At 37.4% G+C, this 26094-nt stretch overlaps 1 protein-coding gene across 1 annotated transcript in view; it reads left to right on the forward strand.

Annotated features, from left to right (window-relative positions):
- YTHDF3 (YTH N6-methyladenosine RNA binding protein F3) overlaps nt 1–26094 on the forward strand; it is a gene marked incomplete in the record, with an annotated part of 46209 nt that overhangs the window by 407 nt on the left and 19708 nt on the right. Inside the window, 3 exon segments of the mRNA XM_014585046.1 lie at nt 426–450; nt 6463–6548; nt 18098–19693. Of these exon segments, the coding sequence (XP_014440532.1) occupies nt 426–450; nt 6463–6548; nt 18098–19693 (1707 nt within the window).

The raw sequence follows: 26094 nt of genomic DNA on the forward strand, positions 1-26094 counted from the left end.
CCTCCCCGTCGCCGCCGCTGCCGGCCCCATAACGGTGCCCGGGGCGCAAGTTGCTGCGGTCTTGCCACCCGGGCCGGGGCGTGCGCCCTGGCCCCGGAGCCTGCGGCCGAGGCAGGAGGGCTGGCGGCCGCGGTGCCGCGCTTCCGCGGCGGGTGGGGGGAGCGAGCGCTCCGAGGGGCCTCGGGATGCATCCTGAGGGCGGCAGACGTGGGACTGAGACCCGCGAGCTCTGGGAGACGGATTCCGAGTGGCGGGTGGGAGGTTTAAAGGCCGGGGGTGGTTGGAAAATTGGTGGCTATGGAGGATATGGTGGGTTTTACTCCTACGCGGATTGTTTAAAATAACTTGTCTTGATAACGTCTTTAACACACTTTCCCTCTCTTCTTTTTTCTCCTTTTTATCACACCTTTCGTCATGCTACACAGAGACCTAAAGGGCAAGGAAATAAAGGTGAGTTTGGATTTTTTTTTCTTGTTTCTCAGTGTTGCTTTGACGTTCCTTTAAAATTGTATGAGGGTTTGTTTTTGCTGTAGTTCTTTTTCTTTCTTTTTTTTTTTTATGTAGGATTACAGCAGCGTGTTTATCATGACTAAGGCAGCCAAGTGCTATCCAAACTTCGGTAGTTTCTTGCTTGGAGGCCACTTTTATAGAAACTAAAGTACAAGAAGTATTTTTCTCAGCTGTGATTCACTTAAGCAGATTTTGTGAAAGTAGTGATACTTCGATAGTTTTCCAGTTTGTCTCTGTTATGTAATTTCTGCCTCAGAATTTCTACGTTATGTGTGTAGACAAGTACCTTCAAGTGGACATTTTGTTTGACATGTCTGAATTTCATTGGAACTTGTAGTTCACCCAGTATTAGGTGTCACATTAGTGAAGATTGTACTGTTAATCTCTGATTCTGCTGAACTCCATCTCAGTGAGGCAGTGACAGGAGAGAAATCAAAACTGAGCAGGCATGTCATCTTGCTATGTAGTCCTGATTGCAATATGTAACTCAATCTGGTACTTTACAGAGGGCTGAGAAGGAAATAATTTGTGAGATTTGTGCCAGGATTATATGATTTACTGTTAGTACCACTGAAAGTAAAGCATTTAAAATTTTGTATTTACTAATGTGGAACAATGCAGTCAGCTGATTGAAACACTATGACCTTAATCATGTGACATTAATATGTATAGAACCAGTTACTGCTTTTTTGGGATAGTGCCAATTAAAGAACAGTACAGCGAATTACTTATTTATAACATTTTGTAATAGGGCTTGGATTTACACTAAATAGAATTATACTTCCTGTTTTTTTATTTTTTTTAATTTCAATAACAGTTTCCAAAAAATAGGATTTATAGTAGCTTTCATTTTAGATGTAAGTTCAGTGTCTTTATTGGTGCTTTTTAATTTTTGGGGGCTTTTGAGAATTCAAGAAAAATAGGTTATGTATATATAATTTCGTTTGAGTTGTAGTACAGTTTAAATAAGAATTTGTATATACCAGATATATGATACTGTGTTAGGTAACAGTTATTTCTTTGTTTTGATTAAATATGCTTTTTTCATTATATAAACACAGATATTTTAACTTTTAGCATTCCAATTTTATTTTTAGAATTTTCTGTATTGTAAGCATAAACCTCAGAATTGGATACTATTGATTGATTTTACATGAGTTTTAAAAAATTTGTTTGTAAGCTTAAAAAGAATGCTCCATTAATTTCTTTTTTTGCTAGTCTGCCCATTAGGAAGTAAATAGACTTGGAGATATGTGGAATCTGTGGTCATTATTGCCTAGCATAAATTATTTTATCCTAGATCTATGGGGAGGTGGCACTTTGCAAGGCTATTTGAAATGCTAAGTGTTTTGTGTTACCTGCTTTAAGGTAAGTGCACAAGTTCTATGAAGTACTTAACTTGTTTGATAAAACAAAATAGAGCATCTACAGCATTGTAAGTTAGTACTGTATTGTTGTAAGTTAGTACTGTATTGTTGTAAGTTTGATTTTTGACATGGTCATCTCACTTAGGAATGCTCTAGCCACACATTTGCTATTATAGATATAAATTATTTCTAAATTACATCCCATATTGGCCATTTACAAATAAATATTTTTTAGTTATTTTAAAATGTTTTAATCCATCAGTTTTACTTTTATTAGGTGTATTTAGGTGGTGTTTCTTCCTTTCTTCCTAAACTGGTCAGTTCATAATTTCATAAAATAGAATTATGGATGGGGATTCCTGGGAGTTCTGAGTTCTAAAACTGCCTGTGGCTTAGTAGAGTTCCAATCTGAGTTCTAATACTGCCTGTAGTTTATTCAAGCTCATGTGCCAAGTGAGCGTGAATACGTTACACCTTTTTGTTAGAAGTTTCTCTGTGTAAAATTAATAATTTTAGCCACAAATCCTATTATGCTATGAGAATTGTTATAATTACAATTGCAATAATCCACTGCTGTAGTAGCATTTACATTTTCTGGATTTCATTTCACTTTACTCATTTTATCTATTTTTAAGGTCCAGCAAGACTCCGTTGTACAGTCTTGGCAGGGGGGAATGCTCTGGCCTAAAAGTGTCAATAATCATGTAAATTTGCTTAAAATGCTAGATGCTACAAGTGGGCAAATGCTCATATATGTTACTTAACATTTTTATGGCTATGCAGGGAGATTTACTAGGGGAAGTAGCACTGTAGCATTGGAAGCCAGAACTGATACAAGTAGCTATGTGTGTATTTGAGAAAAATTACATGCTTTGCTAATTTGGTTTTCAAGCTAGTAAATTTGTTTCACAATTATTTTTATGAAATAGGAAGCAAAGTTATTTTCTTAAGCTATAGCTTCATTGTCTAAGAATATGTGTAGTAATTTTCAATTCAGAAGTTAGCAAGATATGAAAAATACATGTCCCTAAGAAACTGGTGTCAGTTGAAGTTTTGAAACATTGTCCTTTTCAGTTGACTTAATATGATTTCAGAGTTACTATGTTTCTTTTTTGAATTATCTTGAGTTGACATTAGCCTAACACCTGTTTTTGGTGTCTTATTTTATGCTAAATGTTTTTTCTGTCTATCTTTAGTGACTCATTCACTGAAGGAGCTATGAGGAGTTCTCTGTCAGTCTCTTTGTTAAGGCAAAATCACAAAAGCTACAGGTTTACTGGTTTATAAGTAGGAGTCTTTTTTTAATGAATAGATTGTCTCTACATTAAATATTAGAACCCTTTACTGTCCTTGGCAAGGGTAGTACCAAAAAATAGATGTTTAAAATAATTATGTACCTGTTGGTCCATAATTTAATACTGATTTTATTACTTATTAACAAGGGGAATTTTTGCTTGCTAGGATAAAGGTAGGCTGTATCTTTATTTGCAAACACTGTATATGGAACTGTTGGGTACCATAGTTGTAGTCCCAGGCCTTGCCACCTCTTTTCTTCTATCTTTTACATTTAGGCAAATAAAAGGAAGAGAATTATCCTTTCTCTCTTTTCCCTCTTCTTCCCCTACCAATAGAGGGACATGTGCATTGTTCTATTAACCGAAATTTAAAATAACTAGGTTGAATTTAGCCATTGTAATGTTTTAGAAAAACAATGGAAAATGCCTTGTATTTGGCAATAATTCAGTTACAGTCCCTCCCTATCTTCTCCCAAAGTTGTTTCAAATTACTTTACTGTCATTATTTTAGGCTTCATTTTTTTTTTTTTTTTAATTATTCCTCATACCATTCCTGTAAGGAGATAGAGGGTATATGGTATTGTCACTGTTTTTGTAGGTGGGAAAACATGATGATCTGTTGACTTTCCTAACTTGATGTAGTCAGGACCAGAGCAAAGAATCACCTGGCTCCTAAGGCCCATGTTCTATCTTGATTTGACTCTGCTTCATAGGGCAGAGGAAACAGGCGAAGAATCATGTAAGTCATCTGTTCTTTTTTCCCCTGAAGAATTTTTACAGACTGTGGAACTAGTTGGATTTTATTATTATTTAATGGTTTTCAGTCTTCAAGACATTAGATTATCATTAATGTTCAAAACCTTAAGTCTTTAAGACAGTTGAATTTCCTAAAAGAAAGGTATGCCTCTGAAACTCAAAGGCTAGTTAGTATCTTATTTGGAGTTCACTGTAATTCAACTTGCTTGTCAGTATATGTGAAATACTTTCAATTAAACATCTTTTCCCTAGATTTTACCTACTTGTATATTTTAGGAATTTTTAGATATTTATGCACATTTAAATTTGGAGAGCGTATGTATGTATATTTACTTAGTGTGTATGAGAATACTGAATTTTTTAATGTCAGCCTATAAAGTTTTTCAGTGTAAGCACTAGAAAGGATAGAACAAAAGAAATGAGTAAGAATGCTAGAATATATTCAGATAAATGTGAAGTAGGTTCTTTTTGACATTATAGTATGAACTAAGTTTTTGATGGATATGAAATAGATGTAATTCTGAAATAGCCAAATATTGGCTAGTATGTACTAGTTTAATGGTCTAATAGTGAATTTTATTTTTTAGATGGTAATAGATCACATGCAACTTCCTTTGATAAAAGAAAACTAAAGCCTAGTGGTAAAGGAATAGATAGGTCAGAATCCTTTGGACTGAAATGATTAGCTTAGCCTTATATTGGGACTGAGAGTGACCTATTGCATCCTCCTCTATACTTTAATTTCTAGTGCCTATAAGTTCTAGGGAATACTTTTAGTTCAACCCTTGTCCTGATACAGTCCTTATCAAAAAGCTACATATTCCATGTGCCGCCTAAGTAGAACCAGAATGGAGTTTACCTTCAGATTGTTCTGTAGCCACTGAGGGGCAAAGAAGTATCATCAGAGGTGTCTTTTGAAGACCTCAGAGAGTAGTATCATACTTTGAGTGACCATTGCTACTAAGTGGATGGCAAAAGAACTAAATTTTACATATCTTTGTTCCCACCGTTAACTCAGTGTTACATTTTAGGTGATAAAACTCATGGGAAAATTAGAGGTAGTAAAAATGTTATATTATGAGGAACACACAGCTTAAACCTATCACCTTCGACCTTAATTTATAATACCTTGTGATGTGATACTTTTGAGCAGTAACTGTGTTCTAAGAGATTGACATAAAAAACTTTCAATTTTTTCATCTCGTATGTTTCAGTAGTAATATTTACATACTGTCACCACATCAAGTTTTAGCCTAGTAACATATTCATCCCTGTTTATGTGGGTCTAAAGTAATTTTTAGTCATATTTGGATCTTAAAATAGTCAGTGTAATAATATCCAAGATTATTGAACACTGTTATTTAATACTCAGATGAGACAATGTAGATACTATTAATAACCTCCTCAAAGAGAGTAGTAGTCCAGAGGTTAGAGAGGTTCAGTTACTCACTGGAGATCCTTCATCTCCTCAGTGATGGACTTAAGATTTAGATTCAGGACCTTCTTTCTTCTGGAGTCTGCTCAGAAGCGCTGTAAGACAGCATCCAGAGAATAACAGATTCATAGAGCATTTATGGAAATGATCTCTGAACAAGTGTGTCATTCTAAATTATCCGTCAATTCCTTCTCTTATGTGTTACAAGAGTAATAATGGTTATCCTTGGTGTTTTAAGTGTAATTGTTTGTACTTTCATGTGGAAATCTTTTTTGATTAAGAATTATGCCCCCCCCCCCCCCCCCTTTTTTTTTTTTGGCTAGATGTTGTGCATACTCACCAGAGAGAGAACATGAGTTAGAAGAGAGAGAAGAGAAAGCACCCTCCATGGAGAATAGTCACATCACAGTCCCTTCTTTATCGATCCTGTCTTTTGGAATTTTGAGCATGCACACACATATGCCTTGTGTATTTCTTAAGCTGCTCAGTCCAGGAATCAAACCATGTGTTAGTCATGTGGGATCTGGCTGCCTTAACCACCAGGCCACAGAGCTCCTGTTTATTTTTTATGATACAGTTCCAAATGAATTTAACTACTTTTCTTTAACAGGAGACATTTAGGACATTCACTGTGACTTATAGAGCAAAAATAGTTATTTCATTCTTTACTTTTACTAGATTAAATAATTGACTTAAACAGAGGTAGAAAGCATTTATAAAGATCTCTGTTGTCTATGATATTATCTAAAATAGTTAATTTAAATTTAAATACAACTTTGGGGAACTGTTTCCAACATTTTACTATTTTATTCACTGTGCTGTTGAAATTGAGATATTTATATATTTGTAAGAGGGATTATATAGGTGGCTTGTGTTTATATAATCTTGTGCTTACAGGTCACAGAATTTCTAACTTTTTTGTGGCATATTAATATTTGTATCTAAAATAAAGGTTTTTTTAAAAGGATTCTTAACTTAAAAAAAAAACTCAGCATTGCTTTTTGTGAATTTGCTTTAAAAATATTAAAAATGTTACTAGGTTTTGCTGTGAGTTTCATAATGATAATTACAACACCTCTAATGCAACCATGTTTTTTAGTTTCAGTACAAAACGGTTCGATTCATCAAAAAGATGCTGTAAATGATGATGATTTTGAGCCATACTTAAGTAGCCAGACAAATCAGGTAAGTCTTGTGACACTTTCAGATTTTAGGAAATGAACCTTTTACTAGTATTGATTTTTCAAATAGATGTTTCAGTGGCATGAGATTAACCATAACAAATTAATTTATGTAGTAAACTTGCATAGTAGTGAATAGAAGTTGCAGGTTTATGGTACATGATACTTTAGAAATTATGGGTGGCAGGACTGGTGGATGGCATAATGGTTATGTCACTAACTACTGTGTGGTTGACCGTGGTTTGAATCTAGGACCTGGTGGCTTAAAACTCAGAACGGGCATGTGTGCATACATGCCCAAAATCCTGAGAGAAGAATGGAGAAGGGATTGCAGCATGTCCATCCCTCCTCGGGGGGTGATTTCTCACTTTCTATCTCTCTGGCAGGTGTACATGCCCTGTAGCAATAATCTCTCTTTAAGGGAAAAAAAAAAAGAGGGACCAGCAGATGGCATAATGGTTATGATGCTGGACTCTCACCTAGTCGACCATGGTTTGAGTCCCCGACCCAGCTTTTTAAAACTCTGGCTGGGTGCATGTGCATGCGTGTCCAAAATCTCAAGAGGAGAATGGAGGAGAAGGGATTGCAGCATGGCCATCATCCCTGAGGGGTGATTTCTCACGTCTCTCTCTCGATCTCTCCAGCAAATGCACACACCTTATATCAAAACTCTCTTGAATAAGTAAATAAATGAATAAATAAAATTTAAAAAATCTCTCTCAAAAAAATTATCAGTGGTGGAAACTAGATTATGAAATATAATATAGAGATTTGAAGATGAATGCTGTTTGTAATTATGGTTTAGGTTTTTGAATGTTGAACTATAATTAAAGATTATAATCTTTAATGTCATTAGTTTGCGCCTGAAAGTTTTGATTAACTGTAGTATTTTCTTTTCATAATCCACTCCAGTTTGAATTCCATTGATATTTACTGAAAATTTTAATGTAACTTAACAATGTTAGGATACAGAATGAAGGACTTTATAAACATGCTTCTATTGTGTGGACATGGAAGATTGTCACATCAAGTAACTGGTGGCTTTTGAGGATTTACATACAGGAATTTGATTTAAATACTGGTAGACAATAAAATGAGGGTATTTGGCATGTGTATACCATGTTTGCGCCTATCCATGCTTGTTATGAAAAATATGTCATTGCTAGAAACAAATTTAAAACATTTTTCGGAATTAACCAGTTTCTCTATAAAGAAAACATAATGTAATGAAACTACTTTTATTTTGCTTAATGAAAAGATATGTGACAAATGTACTCTGAAATTTTAAGCTAGATTTTTTTTTTAAATTACAAAAAAAAAAGAGACCCAAATAGTATGAATTAAATTAACCATGTAGTTACAGAGAAATTTGAACGAAAAGTACGATGACCCAATAGTTCCCAACTTATGGAACGTAGGATTATTTTTAGGACTGTAGAGAGTGGTGGTTGTGGTTAGTCTGATCTGTGTCTTGATCATTTCTGCCTAACTATCCCCTCCTGGCTACTGAGCAACATTCCTGGCATACATTGGAGAGGGATAAAAACTGGTGATAGAATCTGTGAAGCTATGGTTTCTCTAAATAGGAAAAAAAAATTCATTTCAAAAAATGTGCATATATGTATATAATATAACATGATCCAAGTAACAGGTTTCCTTTTCTACTTAACGGTTATGAAAGTAGATCATTTGTCATGAAATGTGTAAATTATTAAAAAGTGCTTTTATTCTGATTTATATAGTAACTGTGATTAACCCTTTTATTACTGTTTCCTAGGTTTTTTGAGGAATTTTAATTTATGCTCACTCAAAATAGTCTTCATGATCAAATTGAAAATTTTATTGGGCTAAATGACTGAATTTTTCTTTTTTAGTTATATACACTATAACTTGATGTTATAGTGTATATATATATATATTTTTTTTTTTTTTTTTTGAGAGAGATTTTCACTGTAGGGCGCGTGCGTTCGCCAGACAGACAGAGAGAGACATAGAGACAGAAAGCGAGAAATCACCCCCCAGGGGGGATGGTCACGCCGCAATCCCTTCTCCTCCATTCTCCTCTCGGGATCTTGGGCACGCACGCACACGCGCCCGGCGTGAGTTTTAAGCCACCGGGTCCGAGACACGAACCGCGGTCGACTACGTGGGAATCCAGCGACATAGCCATTACGCTAACTGCTGGTTCCCAAGTGTATATATTTTTAAAATGAATTTTTAAGATGTAGTATGAAGCCTTTCTGATTTCTTCAGATTCTCATTTTTAAGACATTTTAGTGAACTGTAAAAGACACCTCAGGAACCACTACTTGAAAGAATCTTCTTGTTTTACTTGCTAATGGATACTTTGGAGTTCTTCATTTCTCATAAGGACTTAGAAGGGTTTTTGTAGTAAGATAAGTTTTTGTTGCTGGGGTTTGGCATTCCACAGAGGGAGTTCGGGGCTGTCTAGGGGAGATCAAGGCAGAGTAGCCTGGATCCCACCAGTGTGAAAACATTGCTGTTCCAATTGGAATTCTGCGTGAGATTTACTTGTGGGATTGGACAGTGGTGTAGCAGAAAAATGCAATGCCCTGTAAGGTTGACACAATGTGAAGGTGGGGCTGGAGTTCGGGTTTGCATACTGGAGATACCCCTGAGCAAGCAGGGCAGGTGGTACACGGCTGGCTGAGTCTGGATCTGGGGAATGGATTGTAGTTTGAAGACCCTGTTGGGGGTTCTGTCTCTGTTACTCTTTTTGTTTGACTTATGGAATAAATAATACAAAAAAATTCACTTAAATGTTTTTAAAAGTGTTGGAAAACCATACATTTTTTTTTCTCTTCTTTTTTTTTGGAGAGGTTTTTGCTATAGGGCGTGTGCGCTCTCCAGAAAGAGACAGAGAGAGAAAGTGATAAATCACCCCCCATGGGGGATGGCCATGCCACAATCCCTTCTCCTCCATTCTCCTCTTGGGCACGCACGCACATGTGCCTGGCGTGAGTTTTAAGCCACCGGATCCGGGACATGAACCGCGGTCGATTATGTGGGAGTCCAGTGACATAGCCATTACGCCAATTGCTGGTCCCGGAAAACCATACATTTTTTAAAAAAGAATTGAAGTTCTTTACCTTTGTAGGCCCAAATGAAATTTTCTTTTCAAAGTTTATTTCTTCCAAGGGGGTGGTGGGAGGTAGGAAAGGTTAGAGAGATGTCTGTCCCCCCATCACTTCCCAGATATACATAGCATCTTCATATCAGCGTCTCCCTCTCCTCCTTTCAGCTAGCCCAAATCATGGTAGGTCCCAGGACTATATAGTAAATTGGATTTATTTTAGAGAAAATCTGAAAGTGACCTGAAATCTTAAGGTAAATTATTAAAAGAATTTAAGTTACTCATAATTACCTAGTTAAAATATATAATTACATTTTACTGTTTTTAAAGAATTCGTTATTATTATTTTTTAATTTTACCAGAGAGAGAGAGAAAGGGAAAGTGGGAAAGCAAGGTAAGGGTCTGGGACTCGAACTGTGGTCGGCTATGTGGGAGTCCAGTTCCTTAACTACTACACCACGTGTTGACTCCTATATTTTACTTTAAAAAAGTACTCTCATAGCAGATTAATGAAAACTGTATTTATTCGCGGTTACTTTCAAGTAATTATTGTCAAATTTAAAGTTATACAAGTATTTTGTAAGTTTTGTACACTGACCTAGCAAACAAATTGTTTGCCTTTGTACTTCTGGTAGCCTGTTCTTTTGTATGGTGCATTTCTTAGGGAACAATTTTATAGTAATTAAACAGTAAATATTAGATCTTAAAATTAGTTCTTTATAGTTCTTCAGAGCACTTTGATAATTAAGTTGATCAGGAGGTTTTAATTGGTACTGTCACAGATGCCATGTAATCTGTGCATATGAATTTGAGGAATAAATTGGAAAACTGAAATTTGAGTTTATCTGTTTGCATAGTTGGGAAAATAAATACCTAGCTATATTTATTAGAGAAGTAGTGTAGACAACTAAGAATATAAAATGTTTCTCTGCCTGTAGGAATGATTTTCTAACTGGTGATACTATACTGCCTCTCAGTTGTCTTCTTAAAATTCAAGTCTCAATTGTGTTACCATTGTGTTAAGAGTTATCACAGCTTTATGGTAGTGGGTGTAGCCTACACATGCCCTCAAATGTCCCTCTAGTTCCTTCTTTTTCTAAAACAATTATTTAATTTTATTTATTATTGCTAGATTTTAATTTGATCAGAGAGAAAGGGAAGGTGAGAAAGCAAGCTTTAACTACAGTCTGCCACATCCAGTGCCTTAACCACATCACCTGCTGGCCCCCTCACTTCCATGTTTACCACATCTTTGTCAGTGTTCTCCATCTAACCTGGAGAAGTACTTACCAATAATATGAGTATTTCTTTAGTGATCTCAGTTTTTGTATTTAGATCCATATTTTATACGTAAACATGTACACATATGTACTCTTTCATGTATGCCATTTATTCTAGGAAATCTTTTCTGATTTCTCAGGTATTTACTTTTTCCTCTTTGTACTCTAGTAATTGGTCTTGCATTCTTTGTACTTCAGTTCAGTTCCTATCACATTGTAGGGTAAAAATGTCTTCCCCACTATATCTGTGAAGTGCTCCAGATTAGAGACCATATTCTTCTTCTGTTTGTCTCCAGTGATAGGCACATTATCTGGCACATAGTAGACATTCATTAAGTATTTATTAAATTAAGGGTGGATTAGATTACTTGATAAGAATTAGAGAGTTGAAGAATCATGGTTAATGAATAGGTTAAATATTATACCTAACACATTTTTTCCTTATGGATAAGTATGTATATAAAGTATACTTCTTGAAAAGTACAATAATAGAAAAAATATATGAACATTAAAAGCATACTGAATATTATTTAAATTTCTTTTTTTAGTTTTTTTTTTTTTTTTTTTTTGCCACAGGTTGTGTGCACTCTGCAGACAGACACAGACAAAGAGGGAAGGAAAGTGAGAAATCCAGGATTTTGAAAACACACACACACATACATACATGTCCAGCATATTTTTCAAGTCACTGGGTCCAGGATTCAAACCTCAAAGTTCTCTGTGTGGGAGCCAGTGACTTAACTACCATGCTACCTGCTGGCCCAGTGTTATTTTAAATTTTAATTAATCCGTTTGGAATTCCTCAGATTCTTGGTGGATAAGTCTTCATTTTTTTTTTCTCTGCAGAAGTTCTAAGTTATTGGAAAATAATGTATTTTTTTCTAATTCTTTTACTTAATTTTATTTGTTGTTATTATTTTTAATTTGACAAGAGAAAGAGGGAAGATGAGAAGGGAAGCAACCAGGTCCAGGACTTGAACTGTGGTTGTCCATATTGGCATCCGTTGCCTTAACCATTGTGCCACCTGCTGACTCCAGTTTTTCTTAAACTTTAAAGAGGACTTTGTCTAATCCTCTTTCTTGTATGTTTGGATAATTATGAAGGAGGAATGGGTAAAACTCAGAGACTTGTTATAATTGAGTTGTATTAAAATGTCCTCAGGTCAGAATAGTAAACATGAACTTTTTCTAATTATTGAAGTTTCCTCTGAATTTATAAAATAATCGACCTATATCACAAGGCCTAGGAATAATGATTATAATTTAGGGAACATTTACTTTTTAAAAATATTTTAATTATCAAATTGGAGAATAAAAAGTACTTGAATGTTAAGGCTTGACCCACATTATTAGTTTTTTGGGGGGAGAGGTTTTAGCTATAGGGCGCGTGTGCTCGGCAGAGAGAGAGAGAGAGAGAGAGAGAGAGAGAGAGAGAAACAGAGACAGAAAGTGAGAAATCGGGAACCAGCAGTTAGCGTAATGGCTATGTCGCTGGACTCCCACGTAGTTGACCGCGGTTCGCGTCCCGGACCCGTGGCTTAAAACTCACGCCAAGCGTGTGTGCGTGCGTGCCCAAGGTCCTGAGAGGAGAAGGGATTATTGTGGTGTGACCATCCCCCCTGGGATGTGATTTCTCACTTTCTGTCTCTATGTCTGTCTCTGTCTGTCTGGCGAGCGCACATGCCCTATAGCGAAAACCTCTCCAAAAAAAAAGCGAGAAATCACCTCCCAGAGGGGATGGCCATGCCACAACCCTTTCTCCATTCTCTTCATGCACCTGGCATGAGTTTAAGTCACCGGGTCTGGGACTTGAACCGTAATCAACTACATGGGAGTTCAGCCACATAGCCATTATGCTAACTGCTGGTCCTGATCCACATTATTTTGATATAGCAGTTAACAAAGTAGTTTCTCATTTGTTTGCTGTGGGGCGCATGGGCTCACCAGCAAAAGCGAGAGAAAGAAAGTGGAAAATCACCTCCCAGGGAGATGGGCACACCCAAATCTCTTCTATTCTCCTCTCAGGAGTTTAGGCACGAACGCACATGTTGTCTAGTGCGTTTTTTCAAGCTGCCTGTCCAGTACTAAACCAAATTTGCCGTGTGGGACCCAACTACCTTAAGTTCCTCTTCACTTGATGGCCTGGGGGAATAATTTCTAATAAACATTCATAATTGGGGCCAGCCGGTGGTGTGATAATTAAGGCCTCTGGCTTTTCACATGGCAGACCACGCTGTTGGAGTCCTGGACCTGGTGGCTTGAAAGTCATGGTGGGTGCATATGCATGCATGCCCCAAATGCAGATGAGAATGGAGAAGAGATTGTGGAGTGGCCATTGCCCCTGGGGAGTTCTATCTCACTTTGCCTCTCTGTTGCTCTGCCTCTCTCCCTTCCAGAGAAGGGCACAAGCCCTATGGCAAAAACCTTAAAAAATTCACAGTTGAGTAGAGCAACAGGTGTTATCCTCATTTTATCAACAAAGTAACAAGAGAAATTAAATAATCCATTGAGATCACTGGCAAAGTGGAGAGAAAAGACTTGATTCCATATCCTTGAAACTACTTAAGTACATTACATTATTACTATGCTCTTTATGGCTGACTCGTTTTGAAATTGTGCCATGTATGGCAATTAATTTACATGTTAGAAGAGTCAAGTTAGATTATATTAAGAAATAAAGCTGTTATTTGTTGAGTGCTTAGTATGTTTTAGACACTGTCTCTTTATTTCCTTTGAATAGATGAGAAAACAAGTGAGAGTCTAGGTAACCTACCCTTTTTACATGTAGCTGGTGAGTACCTGGGTTGGGATTAAAACCTAGGTGACTCATGGCTTCACATTGGCACTGTATTAGATGACCTCTGTAGATAGTACCTCTGTGTTTGTGCTATGAGTAAAGGGCCTAGGACTCTGTTTGCACAAATGCCTTTAACTGTCTGGTGATTATTGTATCATTTGTATTGTATCATAATGATACAATATTGTATCATTTTTACGCTTACACATTACTGTTATTTTTTGCCATCCAGTTTTTTGATGTATGGGGAAGTAGGAAATTTCATATTACTTTTAAAGGTAAGATACCTTTAAAGAAAACAGTAAAATTTCACTTGAACAATTTCCAAATTTTGAATAGTCTAAAGGCTGCACATAAATTGTAAAGTTGATTACATCTATCATTTTAACCAACTTTCAGATAAAAGGTAAAAGTAAGATTTGAATTACTGTTTTCCATCAGTTAGTGGAAATTCTATTCCTTTTCCTACCAAGGTACATTCTTCTAATTGCTATTCCACTTAGCTAACAATTAAACATTTGTATTTAGCAAAACATACATTAATTTACAGTTAATACAAAGTCATACTTGAAACTCTACTAATTCAAAATGATTTTTGTATTTTTTTAGACTTTTGCCATAAGGCATGTATGCTCATTGTAGAGAGACAGACAGTAAGAGGGGAAATGATAAATCACTTCCCCCAGGAGGATGGCCGTGCTACAGTCCTCTTTTATCCATTCTCCCGGGAGTTTGGGCATGCATGTACATGTGCCCAACATGATTTTCACGTCAGTGGGTTTGTTTGGCCATGTGGGATTCCAGTGTCTTAACCACTGTGCCACCCACTGATCCCAAAATGATTGATTATTAAGTAGTATAGTCATACCTTTTCAGCTGTGAAGAGTTTCTTGCTAGAACCAGGACCTTGATTTTTTTTAAAAGAATTATTTTATTTGTTCATTCATTCATCTATTTTTTAATTTGAGCTGAGACACACACACACACACACACACACACACAGAGAGAGAGAGAGAGAGAGAGCGCGCGCGCGAGCGAGCAAGCCACCAGGTCTGAGACTCAACCATGGTCTACCATGTGGGAGTGTCCCGTGCCTTAACCACCACTCCACCTGCTGGTCCCAAGACCTTGCTTTTTAAAAGGAGATTGCTTAAGTTACTTTTATAGAACTAAGAGGAAAAAAAATACCATTCAGCTAAAACTACTGAAAAAACTGAGAAATAGTGATTAATTCACTGATTAACAGTGAATTTTGAATAAACGAGGAAGATCACTTATGTAATATACCTGAGGGGCCGGCAGGTAGTGTATTTGTTAAGGGTGCTGGATTCCCATATGGCCAACTGATGGTTCCCAGACCTGGTGGCTTGCTTTCTCAATTTCCCTGTCTTTCTCTATCCCTTTGTGGTCAAATTATAATAAATGTTTGTGTGCATATGTGTGTGTGTGTGTGTGTGTGTGTGTGTATACACGTGTGTGTGTATACATATACCTGAGGGGTGTTTGTGTGTGTGTGTGTGTGTGTGTGTATTCTTCAGGACTGTAGGTAGTCGTGATCCTTTGAGCATCTCTGCAATAGGACAGCAGTGCATTTTTTTCCCCCCAAAGCTGTCTGGTAAGAAATTGTAAAAAACGGAGCACATACTAAAATAAGAATAATACAAATATGAGTATAATTTTGTGAATATTTTGTTGTAAAGAATGAACTTAGAAACTTCCTGCTTGACCTGCTTTTCCGTTCCACATATAAAGACTTAGTGAGTCCAAATTTCAATGCATCATTCAAAATTCAAACCTTAAAACCTTTTACGTTCATTCTCAGCCCAGCTCTGCTACTATTCCCAATGTGAAATATATTTATCTCCCTGTGGTACTTGTCTTTTCCACTTAACTGTAGGTTTTCTTTTAGAATAAGTATCTTTTGTCAGTGTTTTTCACAAGGTAGGCATTTGGTAAGTAGCTGAAGTAAATACAGAAAATAGAAGTAGAAGAGTATGTTTAGCTTTAAATTAAAATGAAGACTTATCTTTTTGTCAGCTATACATGTTTGTTTATATTGGCTGAACTGTTCATTTTTATTAACTTTTAAAAAATTTTATGTCTGACTTATTAGTATGAAGCACTGAGTACTTTGTTTTTAGCAGATATTTAGTGAACGAATTGTGTATGTATATGTGTATGTGTGTATCATCGTGACTTCTAAAGTTTGCTATTTCTAATTCCTTTTTTTTTATTTATTAAGAATCAATCATTGTTAGTGTATTTGAGCTTCCCTCAGATACTTGTTAGGTGTATTTACATACAGCAGCAAGTACATCTTTCTAACATTGGTTATTGTAGTGATGCTACTATTGTGGTAGTTCCAAAAATGCTCTTAAAGCCAGACCACAGTAGCACATGGTAGTAGACACTGCTGCCAGGACAGGCTGAGGCCACATGCAGGGGTTCAATTCCCAGCCCATCTTGAAAGGCCAATATGGTGGCAAGTGCTTGTAGTTCGCATTGTATGGGGGACTGAGGCAGTAGGATCACAGTGTAAAACTACAGCGCAAAGAAAAATAAGGTGCTTTTAATTCCTTTCATACTATTACTGTAATCATGCTTTGAGTATATTTTCAATTATAGTTAGTAGAAATTACCTGATATAACGAAAGAATGTGTTGAACTAAATTAGTAAATAGTAACACATAAATATCCAGTTATTTTTCTTTCCCTTCCAGAGGGTGTGTTTACTTGCAGAGAGAAGGGGGGGGAATGAGGGGAGGGGAGGAAAGGAGGAAAAATGAGAAAGCATGTCTCCCCTACTCCCTCATGGCAAGGTGCTTCACAGTCCCTCCTCCGATTCTCCATCCTTTCGGGAATTTGAATGAGCATGCACACGCGCACACACACACACACACACACATACACACACAAATGTGTGCATGCTTGGTGTGTTTTTCTGACCTTTGGGTCTGGGACTTGGACTGCTTAGTTGGCCATGTGAGATCCAGCCACCTTTAGCACACCTCCAGCTGGCCCTGCATTTTTGAATATAGTTGAATATAGTAAAATATACTTGATATCGAGTATATTTAAAAAATAGTTAAATTTTTTTTCATTAAACAATAATGACAGAATTGGTTTTTTGTTTTTGTTTTTTAATTTTAAATTTAAGTTTTACTAGCAGTATCCAAAATTTTCGTCAGAATTATTAACTTAAATGCAACCTCTGTTTAGTTTTTTTTCTTTTAGTTATATCAGAATCATTTCAAAAGACAATATTTTAGATTAGCATTGTCATAGACAGTGAATAGTTATAACAGTTGCAAGATGTATTATTGCAAGTAACATATTGGTAATAGTTTTCAGTAGGCTTTTAGAAAATAATCTAAAAATTAATTCTTGGTAGTAATAGTATGATGCTATTGTCACACATTTATATTGACAAGCTTTCTCAAGTGGAAAAACAGTCATAGAATAGCCCCCAAGAGAGTTAAAAGCAGGAAAAATGGGTTAAAAATTCTATTTCAAGAAACTTAGGGTAAACAAAAAACAAGTTTGGGTCTTGTTAGAGGCATAATTTTGAATCTTATTTTCTTAGAATATGAGAATTTCTCCTTTTTATTTTTTCTTAGTAAGAGTACAAAAATTATCTATTGAAATGGATTCTATCACATAGATAAACTGATACCATTCCTGTATTTGACCTGGTTTCCAGATTTATTTAATCCTTACATGTAAATTTTTGATTGCATCAGTTGGTTAAAATATACCTGGATTTAAATGATTTTTGTGTCTGCAAAATTTATAAATGAGCTTTATGTAGAAATTAGTGTTTTTTCTTTTTCTTTTCTTTTTTTTTAATGAGAGATTTTTGCTATAGGGAGCATGTGCTTGCCAGAGAGACAGAAAGTGAGAAATCACCTCCTCTTATGGGGGATGGGCAGGTGCAGTCCCTTCTCCATTCTCTTCTGGAGATTTTGGGCATGCACGCACACGTGCTCAGTATGAATTTTAAGCCACCAGGCCTAGGACTAGAACTGTAGTCAGCTACGTGGGAATCAGTCCAGTGACGAAACCATTATGCCATCTGCTGGTCTCCAAATTAAGGTGTTTTAAAATTGCCAGAGATGAGGCTCTTCAAACAAAAATACTTTTCCAGCCCACCCCTATTCCTCTCTCTTAAAAGCATTGTGAATAATTTTATAAGAAATATTTAAAAGTATAAATACTCATCAGATATTTTTGTTAATAAGTTTGCGTTTGGAATTTTAATTTTGTTTATCTAGAACAGATACTTTTTAAAACTTACTTAATATTTTTTGATTTTAATCTTTTAGATGTCTTTTTCCCCATAAAAGAGCATTTCGCTACTGATTGCTGTCTTTTTTGTTTTGCAGAGTAACAGCTATCCACCAATGTCAGATCCATACATGCCTAGTTACTATGCTCCATCCATTGGATTTCCATATTCTCTTGGGGAAGCAGCATGGTCCACGGCTGGAGACCAGCCTATGCCATATCTGACAACCTATGGACAAATGAGTAATGGAGAACATCATTATATACCAGATGGTGTGTTTAGTCAACCTGGGGCATTAGGAAATACCCCTCCATTTCTTGGTCAACATGGATTTAACTTTTTTCCTGGTAATGCTGATTTCTCTACATGGGGGACAAGTGGATCTCAGGGACAATCAACACAAAGTTCTGCTTATAGTAGCAGTTATGGCTATCCACCTAGTTCTCTTGGGAGAGCTATTACTGATGGACAGGCTGGATTTGGCAATGATACTTTGAGTAAGGTACCTGGCATTAGTAGTATTGAGCAAGGCATGACTGGACTGAAAATTGGTGGTGACCTGACAGCTGCAGTGACAAAAACTGTAGGTACAGCCTTGAGCAGCAGTGGTATGACTAGCATTGCAACCAATAGTGTACCCCCAGTTAGCAGTGCAGCACCTAAACCAACCTCCTGGGCTGCCATTGCCAGAAAGCCTGCCAAACCTCAACCGAAACTTAAACCCAAGGGCAATGTGGGAATTGGTTCTGCCGTGCCACCACCTCCTATAAAACACAACATGAATATTGGAACTTGGGATGAAAAGGGGTCAGTGGTAAAGGCTCCACCAACCCAACCGGTTCTGCCTCCTCAAACTATAATCCAGCAGCCTCAGCCATTAATTCAACCACCACCATTGGTGCAAAGCCAACTGCCTCAACAGCAGCCTCAGCCACCACAACCACAACCGCAACAAGGACCTCAGCCACAGGCCCAGCCTCACCAAGTGCAGCCTCAACAGCAGCAGCTGCAGAATCGCTGGGTTGCTCCTCGGAACAGGGGAGCAGGCTTCAATCAGAACAATGGAGCGGGCGGTGAAAACTTTGGTTTAGGTGTTGTACCTGTCAGCGCTTCACCTTCAAGTGTAGAAGTGCACCCAGTGCTGGAGAAGCTAAAGGCCATAAACAACTATAATCCCAAAGACTTTGATTGGAACCTGAAGAATGGACGTGTGTTTATAATTAAAAGCTACTCCGAGGATGACATACATCGTTCTATTAAGTACTCTATTTGGTGTAGTACTGAGCATGGTAATAAGCGTTTGGATGCAGCTTACCGTTCCCTGAATGGAAAGGGCCCACTCTATTTACTCTTCAGTGTGAATGGCAGTGGACATTTTTGTGGAGTGGCTGAAATGAAGTCTGTTGTGGACTATAATGCATATGCTGGTGTCTGGTCTCAGGATAAGTGGAAGGGCAAATTTGAAGTTAAATGGATCTTTGTCAAAGATGTTCCCAATAACCAGTTACGGCACATTCGCTTAGAAAATAATGACAACAAACCAGTTACCAATTCAAGGGACACTCAAGAGGTACCCCTAGAAAAAGCTAAGCAAGTGCTTAAAATAATTGCAACTTTCAAGCATACCACCTCAATCTTTGATGACTTTGCACATTATGAGAAGCGTCAAGAAGAGGAGGAAGCCATGCGTAGGGTAAGAACATAGTCATTTTGAGTGTAGGTTTTTTTTCTGTTGGAGATGGGATAAATGGGTAGGTATTCTTTAATGCCTCTTAATATTACATATTGAGTGTAAGAACGTTATTTTGAAGGAAACCAACAACATAGATTAAGAAACAACTCTACAGACATACTTAAAGGAGTCTCTGTGTACATTTTGAGTCATTCCATTTTTTTAAAATTTTGCCAAGGATAACTTATGCTGAGTTTGCTTCTTGTCTATTCTTCACACTTATCCTCAGGTGATAAAGTTCAGATAAGTTTCAGTGTTAAAGCTGAATGAGTTCAGCATTTATAACTAAACAGACTTGTAAATTGTCCAGGGATTCTAATGAATCTTTCATTTTCATTTTATGAGAAAATATGTTTGGAGTTTGAAACCAACAGCTTTCAGTAAATGTTTGACTATCCATTTAATATTTATGAGAAATAGATTTTAACAGAAAATTCCTGAAGTATTTTTATAATTTTATAGTTAAAGCAGTTGAACAAAAATAAAATGAGGACTTGAATTAAGGAAGGCAGCTTAGAGTTGAAAGACTTAGTAGAATTGGACTGCAGAATTTGATTTCTCATTCTGTAATGTACTCTGAGTCTCAGGGTGACTTTCCCGGAATTATACACACTATTTACATTTGTGTCATATTGGCCAGAATATTACAGTGTCACACAGGCTAATATAGGCTGTTGTAAACTATTAATATAATATAAAGTTGGAGTCCTACTGTTAGTTGGAAAAAGAGAATGGATGTATTTTTTCATAGGTAATATATTTACATTTATTTAGAAAAGCTGCAATGGTATAACTAGAAGCTCCTACAATATATGATGTTTGCTACTGTGGAAAGCAGCTGTGTAGAAAGCAAGAAAGAGAAGGAACTTAATTTAACTTTATTTGTATGTAAGATATCATTGGTTTGTTTCTGTGTGTGAACTGAAATGCAGTCGTTAGGCATCACTTAATGTACATTCTGAAAAATGCAGTAAGTGGTTTTATTGTTGAGAGAACATCATAGAACGTACTTACATAAGCCTGGGTGGTGTAACGTACGTACTACACACTCAGAGCATATGATGTAGTCTCTTCTCATGGGACCTCTGTCTTACATGTGGCTCGTCATTGACTAAAGTATCACTATGTGGTGCATGACTATATTTTGTGGCTTCTTGGTTGTATGCAGCAGAAAGATTTTGTTCCACTATCATTCCTTAGTGGTAAATAATGTTGAAATAATGATCCTAGAGCAGTAGTTTCCAAACCTTAGAGGCCATGATAATTTAGGTTTCATAAAAATGTAAATTCTTGATACCATTTGATAAGGGACCTGGTAAATGTACATTTTTAACAAATACCCCAAGTGATTCTAGTGTACTGAATTGTTAGAAACTTTGCTTTGAGTTGGAAACAGCAGATGACATAATGATTATATTGCTGGACTCCCATGTAGTCGACCCCAGTTTGAATCCTGGACCTCGTTGCTTAAAACTCATGTTGGCCACTTGTGCACGTATGGCCAAAATTCCGAGAAGAGACTGGAGAAGAAAGGATTGTGATGTGGCCATTTCCCCTGGAGGGTAATTTCTTGCTTTCTGTTTCTCTGTCTTTCCAGTGAGTGCATATTCCCTGTAGCAAAAAATCTTTCAAAGAAAAAGAAAGAAACAGGGACCAGCAGGTAGCGTAATGGCTATGTTGCTGGACTCCCATGTAGTCGACTCTGGTTTGAGTCCCGGACCCGGTGGCTTAAACTCACACTGGGCGTGTGTGCGTGTGTCCCTGTTTCTGTCTCTGTTTCTCCTTGTCTTTTTGGTGAGTGCACGCGCCCTATAGCAAAAACATATAAAAAAAAAAAAAAGAGACACAGAAAGCAAGAAATCACCACCAGTCATGCTGCAATCCCTTCTCTTCCATTCTCCTCTCAGGATCTTGGGCACGCATGTACAAATGCCCGGCATGAGTTTAAGCCACCATGTCTGGTGCTCTAACCACATGGGAGTCCAGTGACAAAGCCATTACACCCAACTGCCGGTCCCAGGATCTGCTATACTTTTAAATGGATTGCTGAATAGAATTTTCTTCCATTTAACTGTAGCAAATGAGGGAAATAGAATCAAAAGTTGCTACTAAGGATTTGGGTCATTGGAAGTCATGATAGATTTTTCTGTTTTTCTGTGCAAAAATCTGTCATAACTTCCGATAACCCAATATTTGAGCTGAGCAGTTGGGTTATATTGTAACTGCCACTACAAACAGTGCATCAGTAGAAATGATACTGAAAGAATGAAGGTACAAATTTTGTTTTTGAGATGTGCTGATTTTAAGACACTTGGAGAAATATAAGCTGTGAAAATTGGTTAGACAGACATGCGGGAGTCACAAATTTTAAGCCCTTTTGTTCTTTTTTTTTTTTTTTGGAGAGATTTTCACTGTAGGGCGCGTGTGCTCGCCAGACAGAGAGAGAGGGACATAGAGACAGAAAGCGAGAAATCACCCCCCAGGGGGGATGGCCATGCCGCAATCCCTTCTCCTCCATTCTCCTTTTGGGATCTTGGGCACGCATGCACACGTGTCCGGCGTGAGTTTTAAGCCACTAGGTCTAGTATGCAAACCATGGTCGACTACATGGGAGTCCAGCAACATAGCCATTACGCTGACTACTGGTCCCGAGATCCATCCACTTTAAGTACCACTCCATGGGTTGGCCCCCCAAGGTGTTCTTTAGCTGTGTTATGTGAAGACATTTTAGCACAGTGGAACCCTTGCTCCAGGTACAGGCCTCATTAGGGCAGGAAGTGGGAAATGGGCTTGGATTCAGGATGATCCAAGCACATCACATCCACTGTGTACCTCATTTCCACAACTACTGCATTGCACTGTACAGTGAAAAAGTTACGCAGTAGGGTTCACATTACCTGAGAATCCAGCATTGCTGTTGATCTGATAGGCGACCCCAGGCATCAATGTGGGTAGTGGGGAATGGCCACAAACACAGGTGAAACTTGGCTTACTTGGTGCTATGCAGCCCGGTATAAGGGGAGGTGCCACCAGACCGTATACTGGCACTAGTCTGTGGCCCAAGGGGTTGAGGGCCCATTTTAGCTGGTGGTAGAATTCTTGAGTTTTTTTTTTTTTTTTTTTTTTTTATGTAAAATACTGTAACCTTAGCTTTACAGTTTTTGTTTTTTTGTAATTTTTTTCTTTTGTTATGTTTGAGTGCATATGCACTTGTGTGTGGTAGGGGTCAGAAAGAGAGTATGAGTACCCAGGAACTGGTCCTCGTCATGCTGCAATCCATTTTCTTTCATCCTGTGGGGATCCTGGCCACATATTGAACCCTGATTGGCCATGTTGGATCACACTTGGTATGTATGGTGCTTAGGCCGTCTATTGTTTCTGTGTATTGGGTCATCATGCTTCTTGACTTTTCTGAAGACCTAGTATTATGGAGAAGTCAGAGGCCAGCTGGAATTTTCCGTGTTTATAAATACTGTTTCTGAGTGTACAGAAAACTTTATTCTTGAAATATGAACAAATGTGTGGGATGTGTACAAAATGGGTCTCTGTATTTTATTTTCTTTAGTTCTTAGTCTATAGGTCACATTTTTATGTTTTCTCTTTTATGTCAATAAGTATGTTGAATCTTTATCCTTGAGTGCCATTGGTTCTTATTTTTATTATTTTTTTCTTTATTTGCGTTTGCTTCATGTTGATACTGTGATTTGCGAGGTCTTCAGTGACAGTGGGCCCTTCATATAACAGACATCTATGAATATGGAGTTGATTGATTGTGTGATGCAGAACCAAAGGATACAAAGGGTGGACTATATTGGCTTTCTCATATTGTCATGTCTCACTCTTTCTTTACCTCTGTTGATTGTTTTTCTTTTTTTTTTGGAGAGGTTTTCGCTATAGGGTGCGTGCGCACGCCAGACAGACAGAGAGAGACCTAGAGACAGCGAGAAACCGCAACACCAGAGGGGATGGTCACGCTGCAATCCCTTCTCCTCCATTCTCCTCTCGGGATCTTGGGCATGCATGCACACGCGCCCACGTGAGTTTTAAGCCACCGTGTCCGGGACGCGAACTGCGGTCTACTACGTGGGAGTCCAGCGACATACCCATTACGCTAACTGCTGGTTCCCATTGATTGATTGGTTTTTATTTGCCTACATTCCTTGATCCAAAGTTCGTCTTCATTTTATTGAGTGTATGATGACTATTCAAAGTCAGTCTGTGCCTGTTATAATTACCATTTTTAGAAATTTTTTTCTTTTTCATCTCATTTTAAAAACATTTACAGAGTAAGAGTATAAATACCCTTGGTGTACCCCTTTAAGTATGGTTCTAATTCCTGCCAACCACTGATCTGTTTGCTATTCTTATAAAAAATTTTCCATAATATATAAGTGAGATAACACAGTGTATGACCTTTTATGACTGGCTACTTTTGTTCAGTGTGGTTTTGCAGTTAGTTGTTGTATATAACAATTTGTCTTGTGTTTAGCTGAAATTTCTCCAAACTTCTGGTATGTGAAGGTCATGGTTTTCCAGATGCCTATCTCTGGGGACCTTGGGTAAAGTTGAATTTCTTAAACAAGACCAAAACAACACTAATCATTAGAAAAGATAGGATAAATCTCAGTACATTAAAAATCTGTTCATCTAAAGATGCTTTAGGTCTGTCCCCATAGTGCAGTGGTTAAATGCTCTGCATAGAATGCTGGCTCTCTGCATTAATGTTGGTTTGAATTCTGGCCCTTGTGGCCTGGAAAACATACCAGGAACCTGTGTGTGCATGGCTAAAATCCTGACAGGATGGAGAAAAAAGGATAGCAGTATGACCACACCTTGTTGCGGGGTGGGGGGGTGTTCCTTTCTCTGTGTGTCTGTCTGGTGAGCTTGTGTCCTTTAGGAATAATAAATAAAATCTGGACTAATACTTCATTGCTGAACTATGGAGATGTCCAAAAGAGACCTTTTTTTTTTTTTAAGTTTTTACTACAGGGTCTGTATACTTGTTGGAGAGAGAAAGGTATACTTGTTTGAGAGAGAGTGAGAAATCCCCTATCTTCCCCAGGGTAATGGGTTCACTGCAGTCCCTTTTCCTTCATTGTCCTCTTGGAATTTTGGGCACATTAAGTGCAACTGATCCCAGCTTGTTTTTCAAGTTGCCAGGGCCAGGACTCAGCCACTTAGTCGGCCATGTAGGATCCAGTCCCCTTAACCACCATGCCACTTTCTGGCTCCAAAAGCTGCTTTAAAGAATGTTAAGAAAGACATGTTTTTGGGAAGAGCAGAAATGAGGCTTCAAGAATATGTTAAAGAATTGTAATGGATCAGTTTAAGAAAAAAGATAATAACTCAGTAGAAAAAGACAAAGGGATATGGATAGGCATTTAATGAGAGATGAATACATACGGCTAGTAAGTATATAGAACAATATTATGCCTTATTACAAATCAAGGAAATGCAAATGAAGACTACAGTAAATATTTTATAATTATGAATGACAGTATCAAGAGGGGCCCTGTGGCTTAGTAAGGGAGCCAAATCCCTTGTGGCCAACTCTGATTAAAGTCCTGGCCCTGGTATCTTGTCTTGAAAAACATACCAGTCACATGTGAATGCATGCCCACAATTTCAGTAGGATGGAGTAGAAAAGGGATTGTGATATGACCATGTCCCAGTTGGGTGTGCTCTCTCCCTCCCTCTGTCTCTGGCAATTAAAAAACAAAAGGAATGACAGTAGTATGTATTAGGTTGTTGACTAACAGCACTTCTTACACAATGTGAGAGTATAAATGAGACATACTTTGGGAAGCAATTTGCCTTTTCCTATAAAATTTAATTTTCATGTGTTTTACAACTTAGCAGTTCATTTTTGAGATCAGAGAAACTTCCCAAATATCCTAGAAAACTTACATGAGAATGTTATTAGAAGCACAATAGTAGTAAAAACTAGGAACAGTTCAAATGTCCATCTATAAGGAAAATGGCTAAGTGCATTGTTGTCATGGTAATATAGTAGAATGATTAAATTATACCTGCATGCAACAGTCTGGGTAAATCTTTTTTTCCTTCATCTTTTTATTTGGAAATAATTTGATATTTGTACAAGAAAGAAGAATGTAGAACACCCATGTAACTTATTCTGATTTTCTTACTAGCATTCTTCCCCTTTAGCTTTGTTGTTACTTTTTTCACCATTTGAGAATAAGTTCCACACATCATGGCTCTTGCTTCTATAAAAATCATTGTAATTTTCTTCTTTAACTTAAAACAAAGCCAGTGTTCATGCTCTCACTGAAGACAGAGGAAGAGAAACGGAAAGTGAGAAAGCACTCCCCCTACTCCCTCCCTTTCCTCCCCCCCACCCC

The sequence above is a fragment of the Tupaia chinensis genome, unplaced genomic scaffold (assembly GCF_000334495.1).
Source record: "Tupaia chinensis unplaced genomic scaffold, TupChi_1.0 Scaffold148698_1, whole genome shotgun sequence".
Classification (NCBI taxonomy): domain Eukaryota; kingdom Metazoa; phylum Chordata; class Mammalia; order Scandentia; family Tupaiidae; genus Tupaia; species Tupaia belangeri.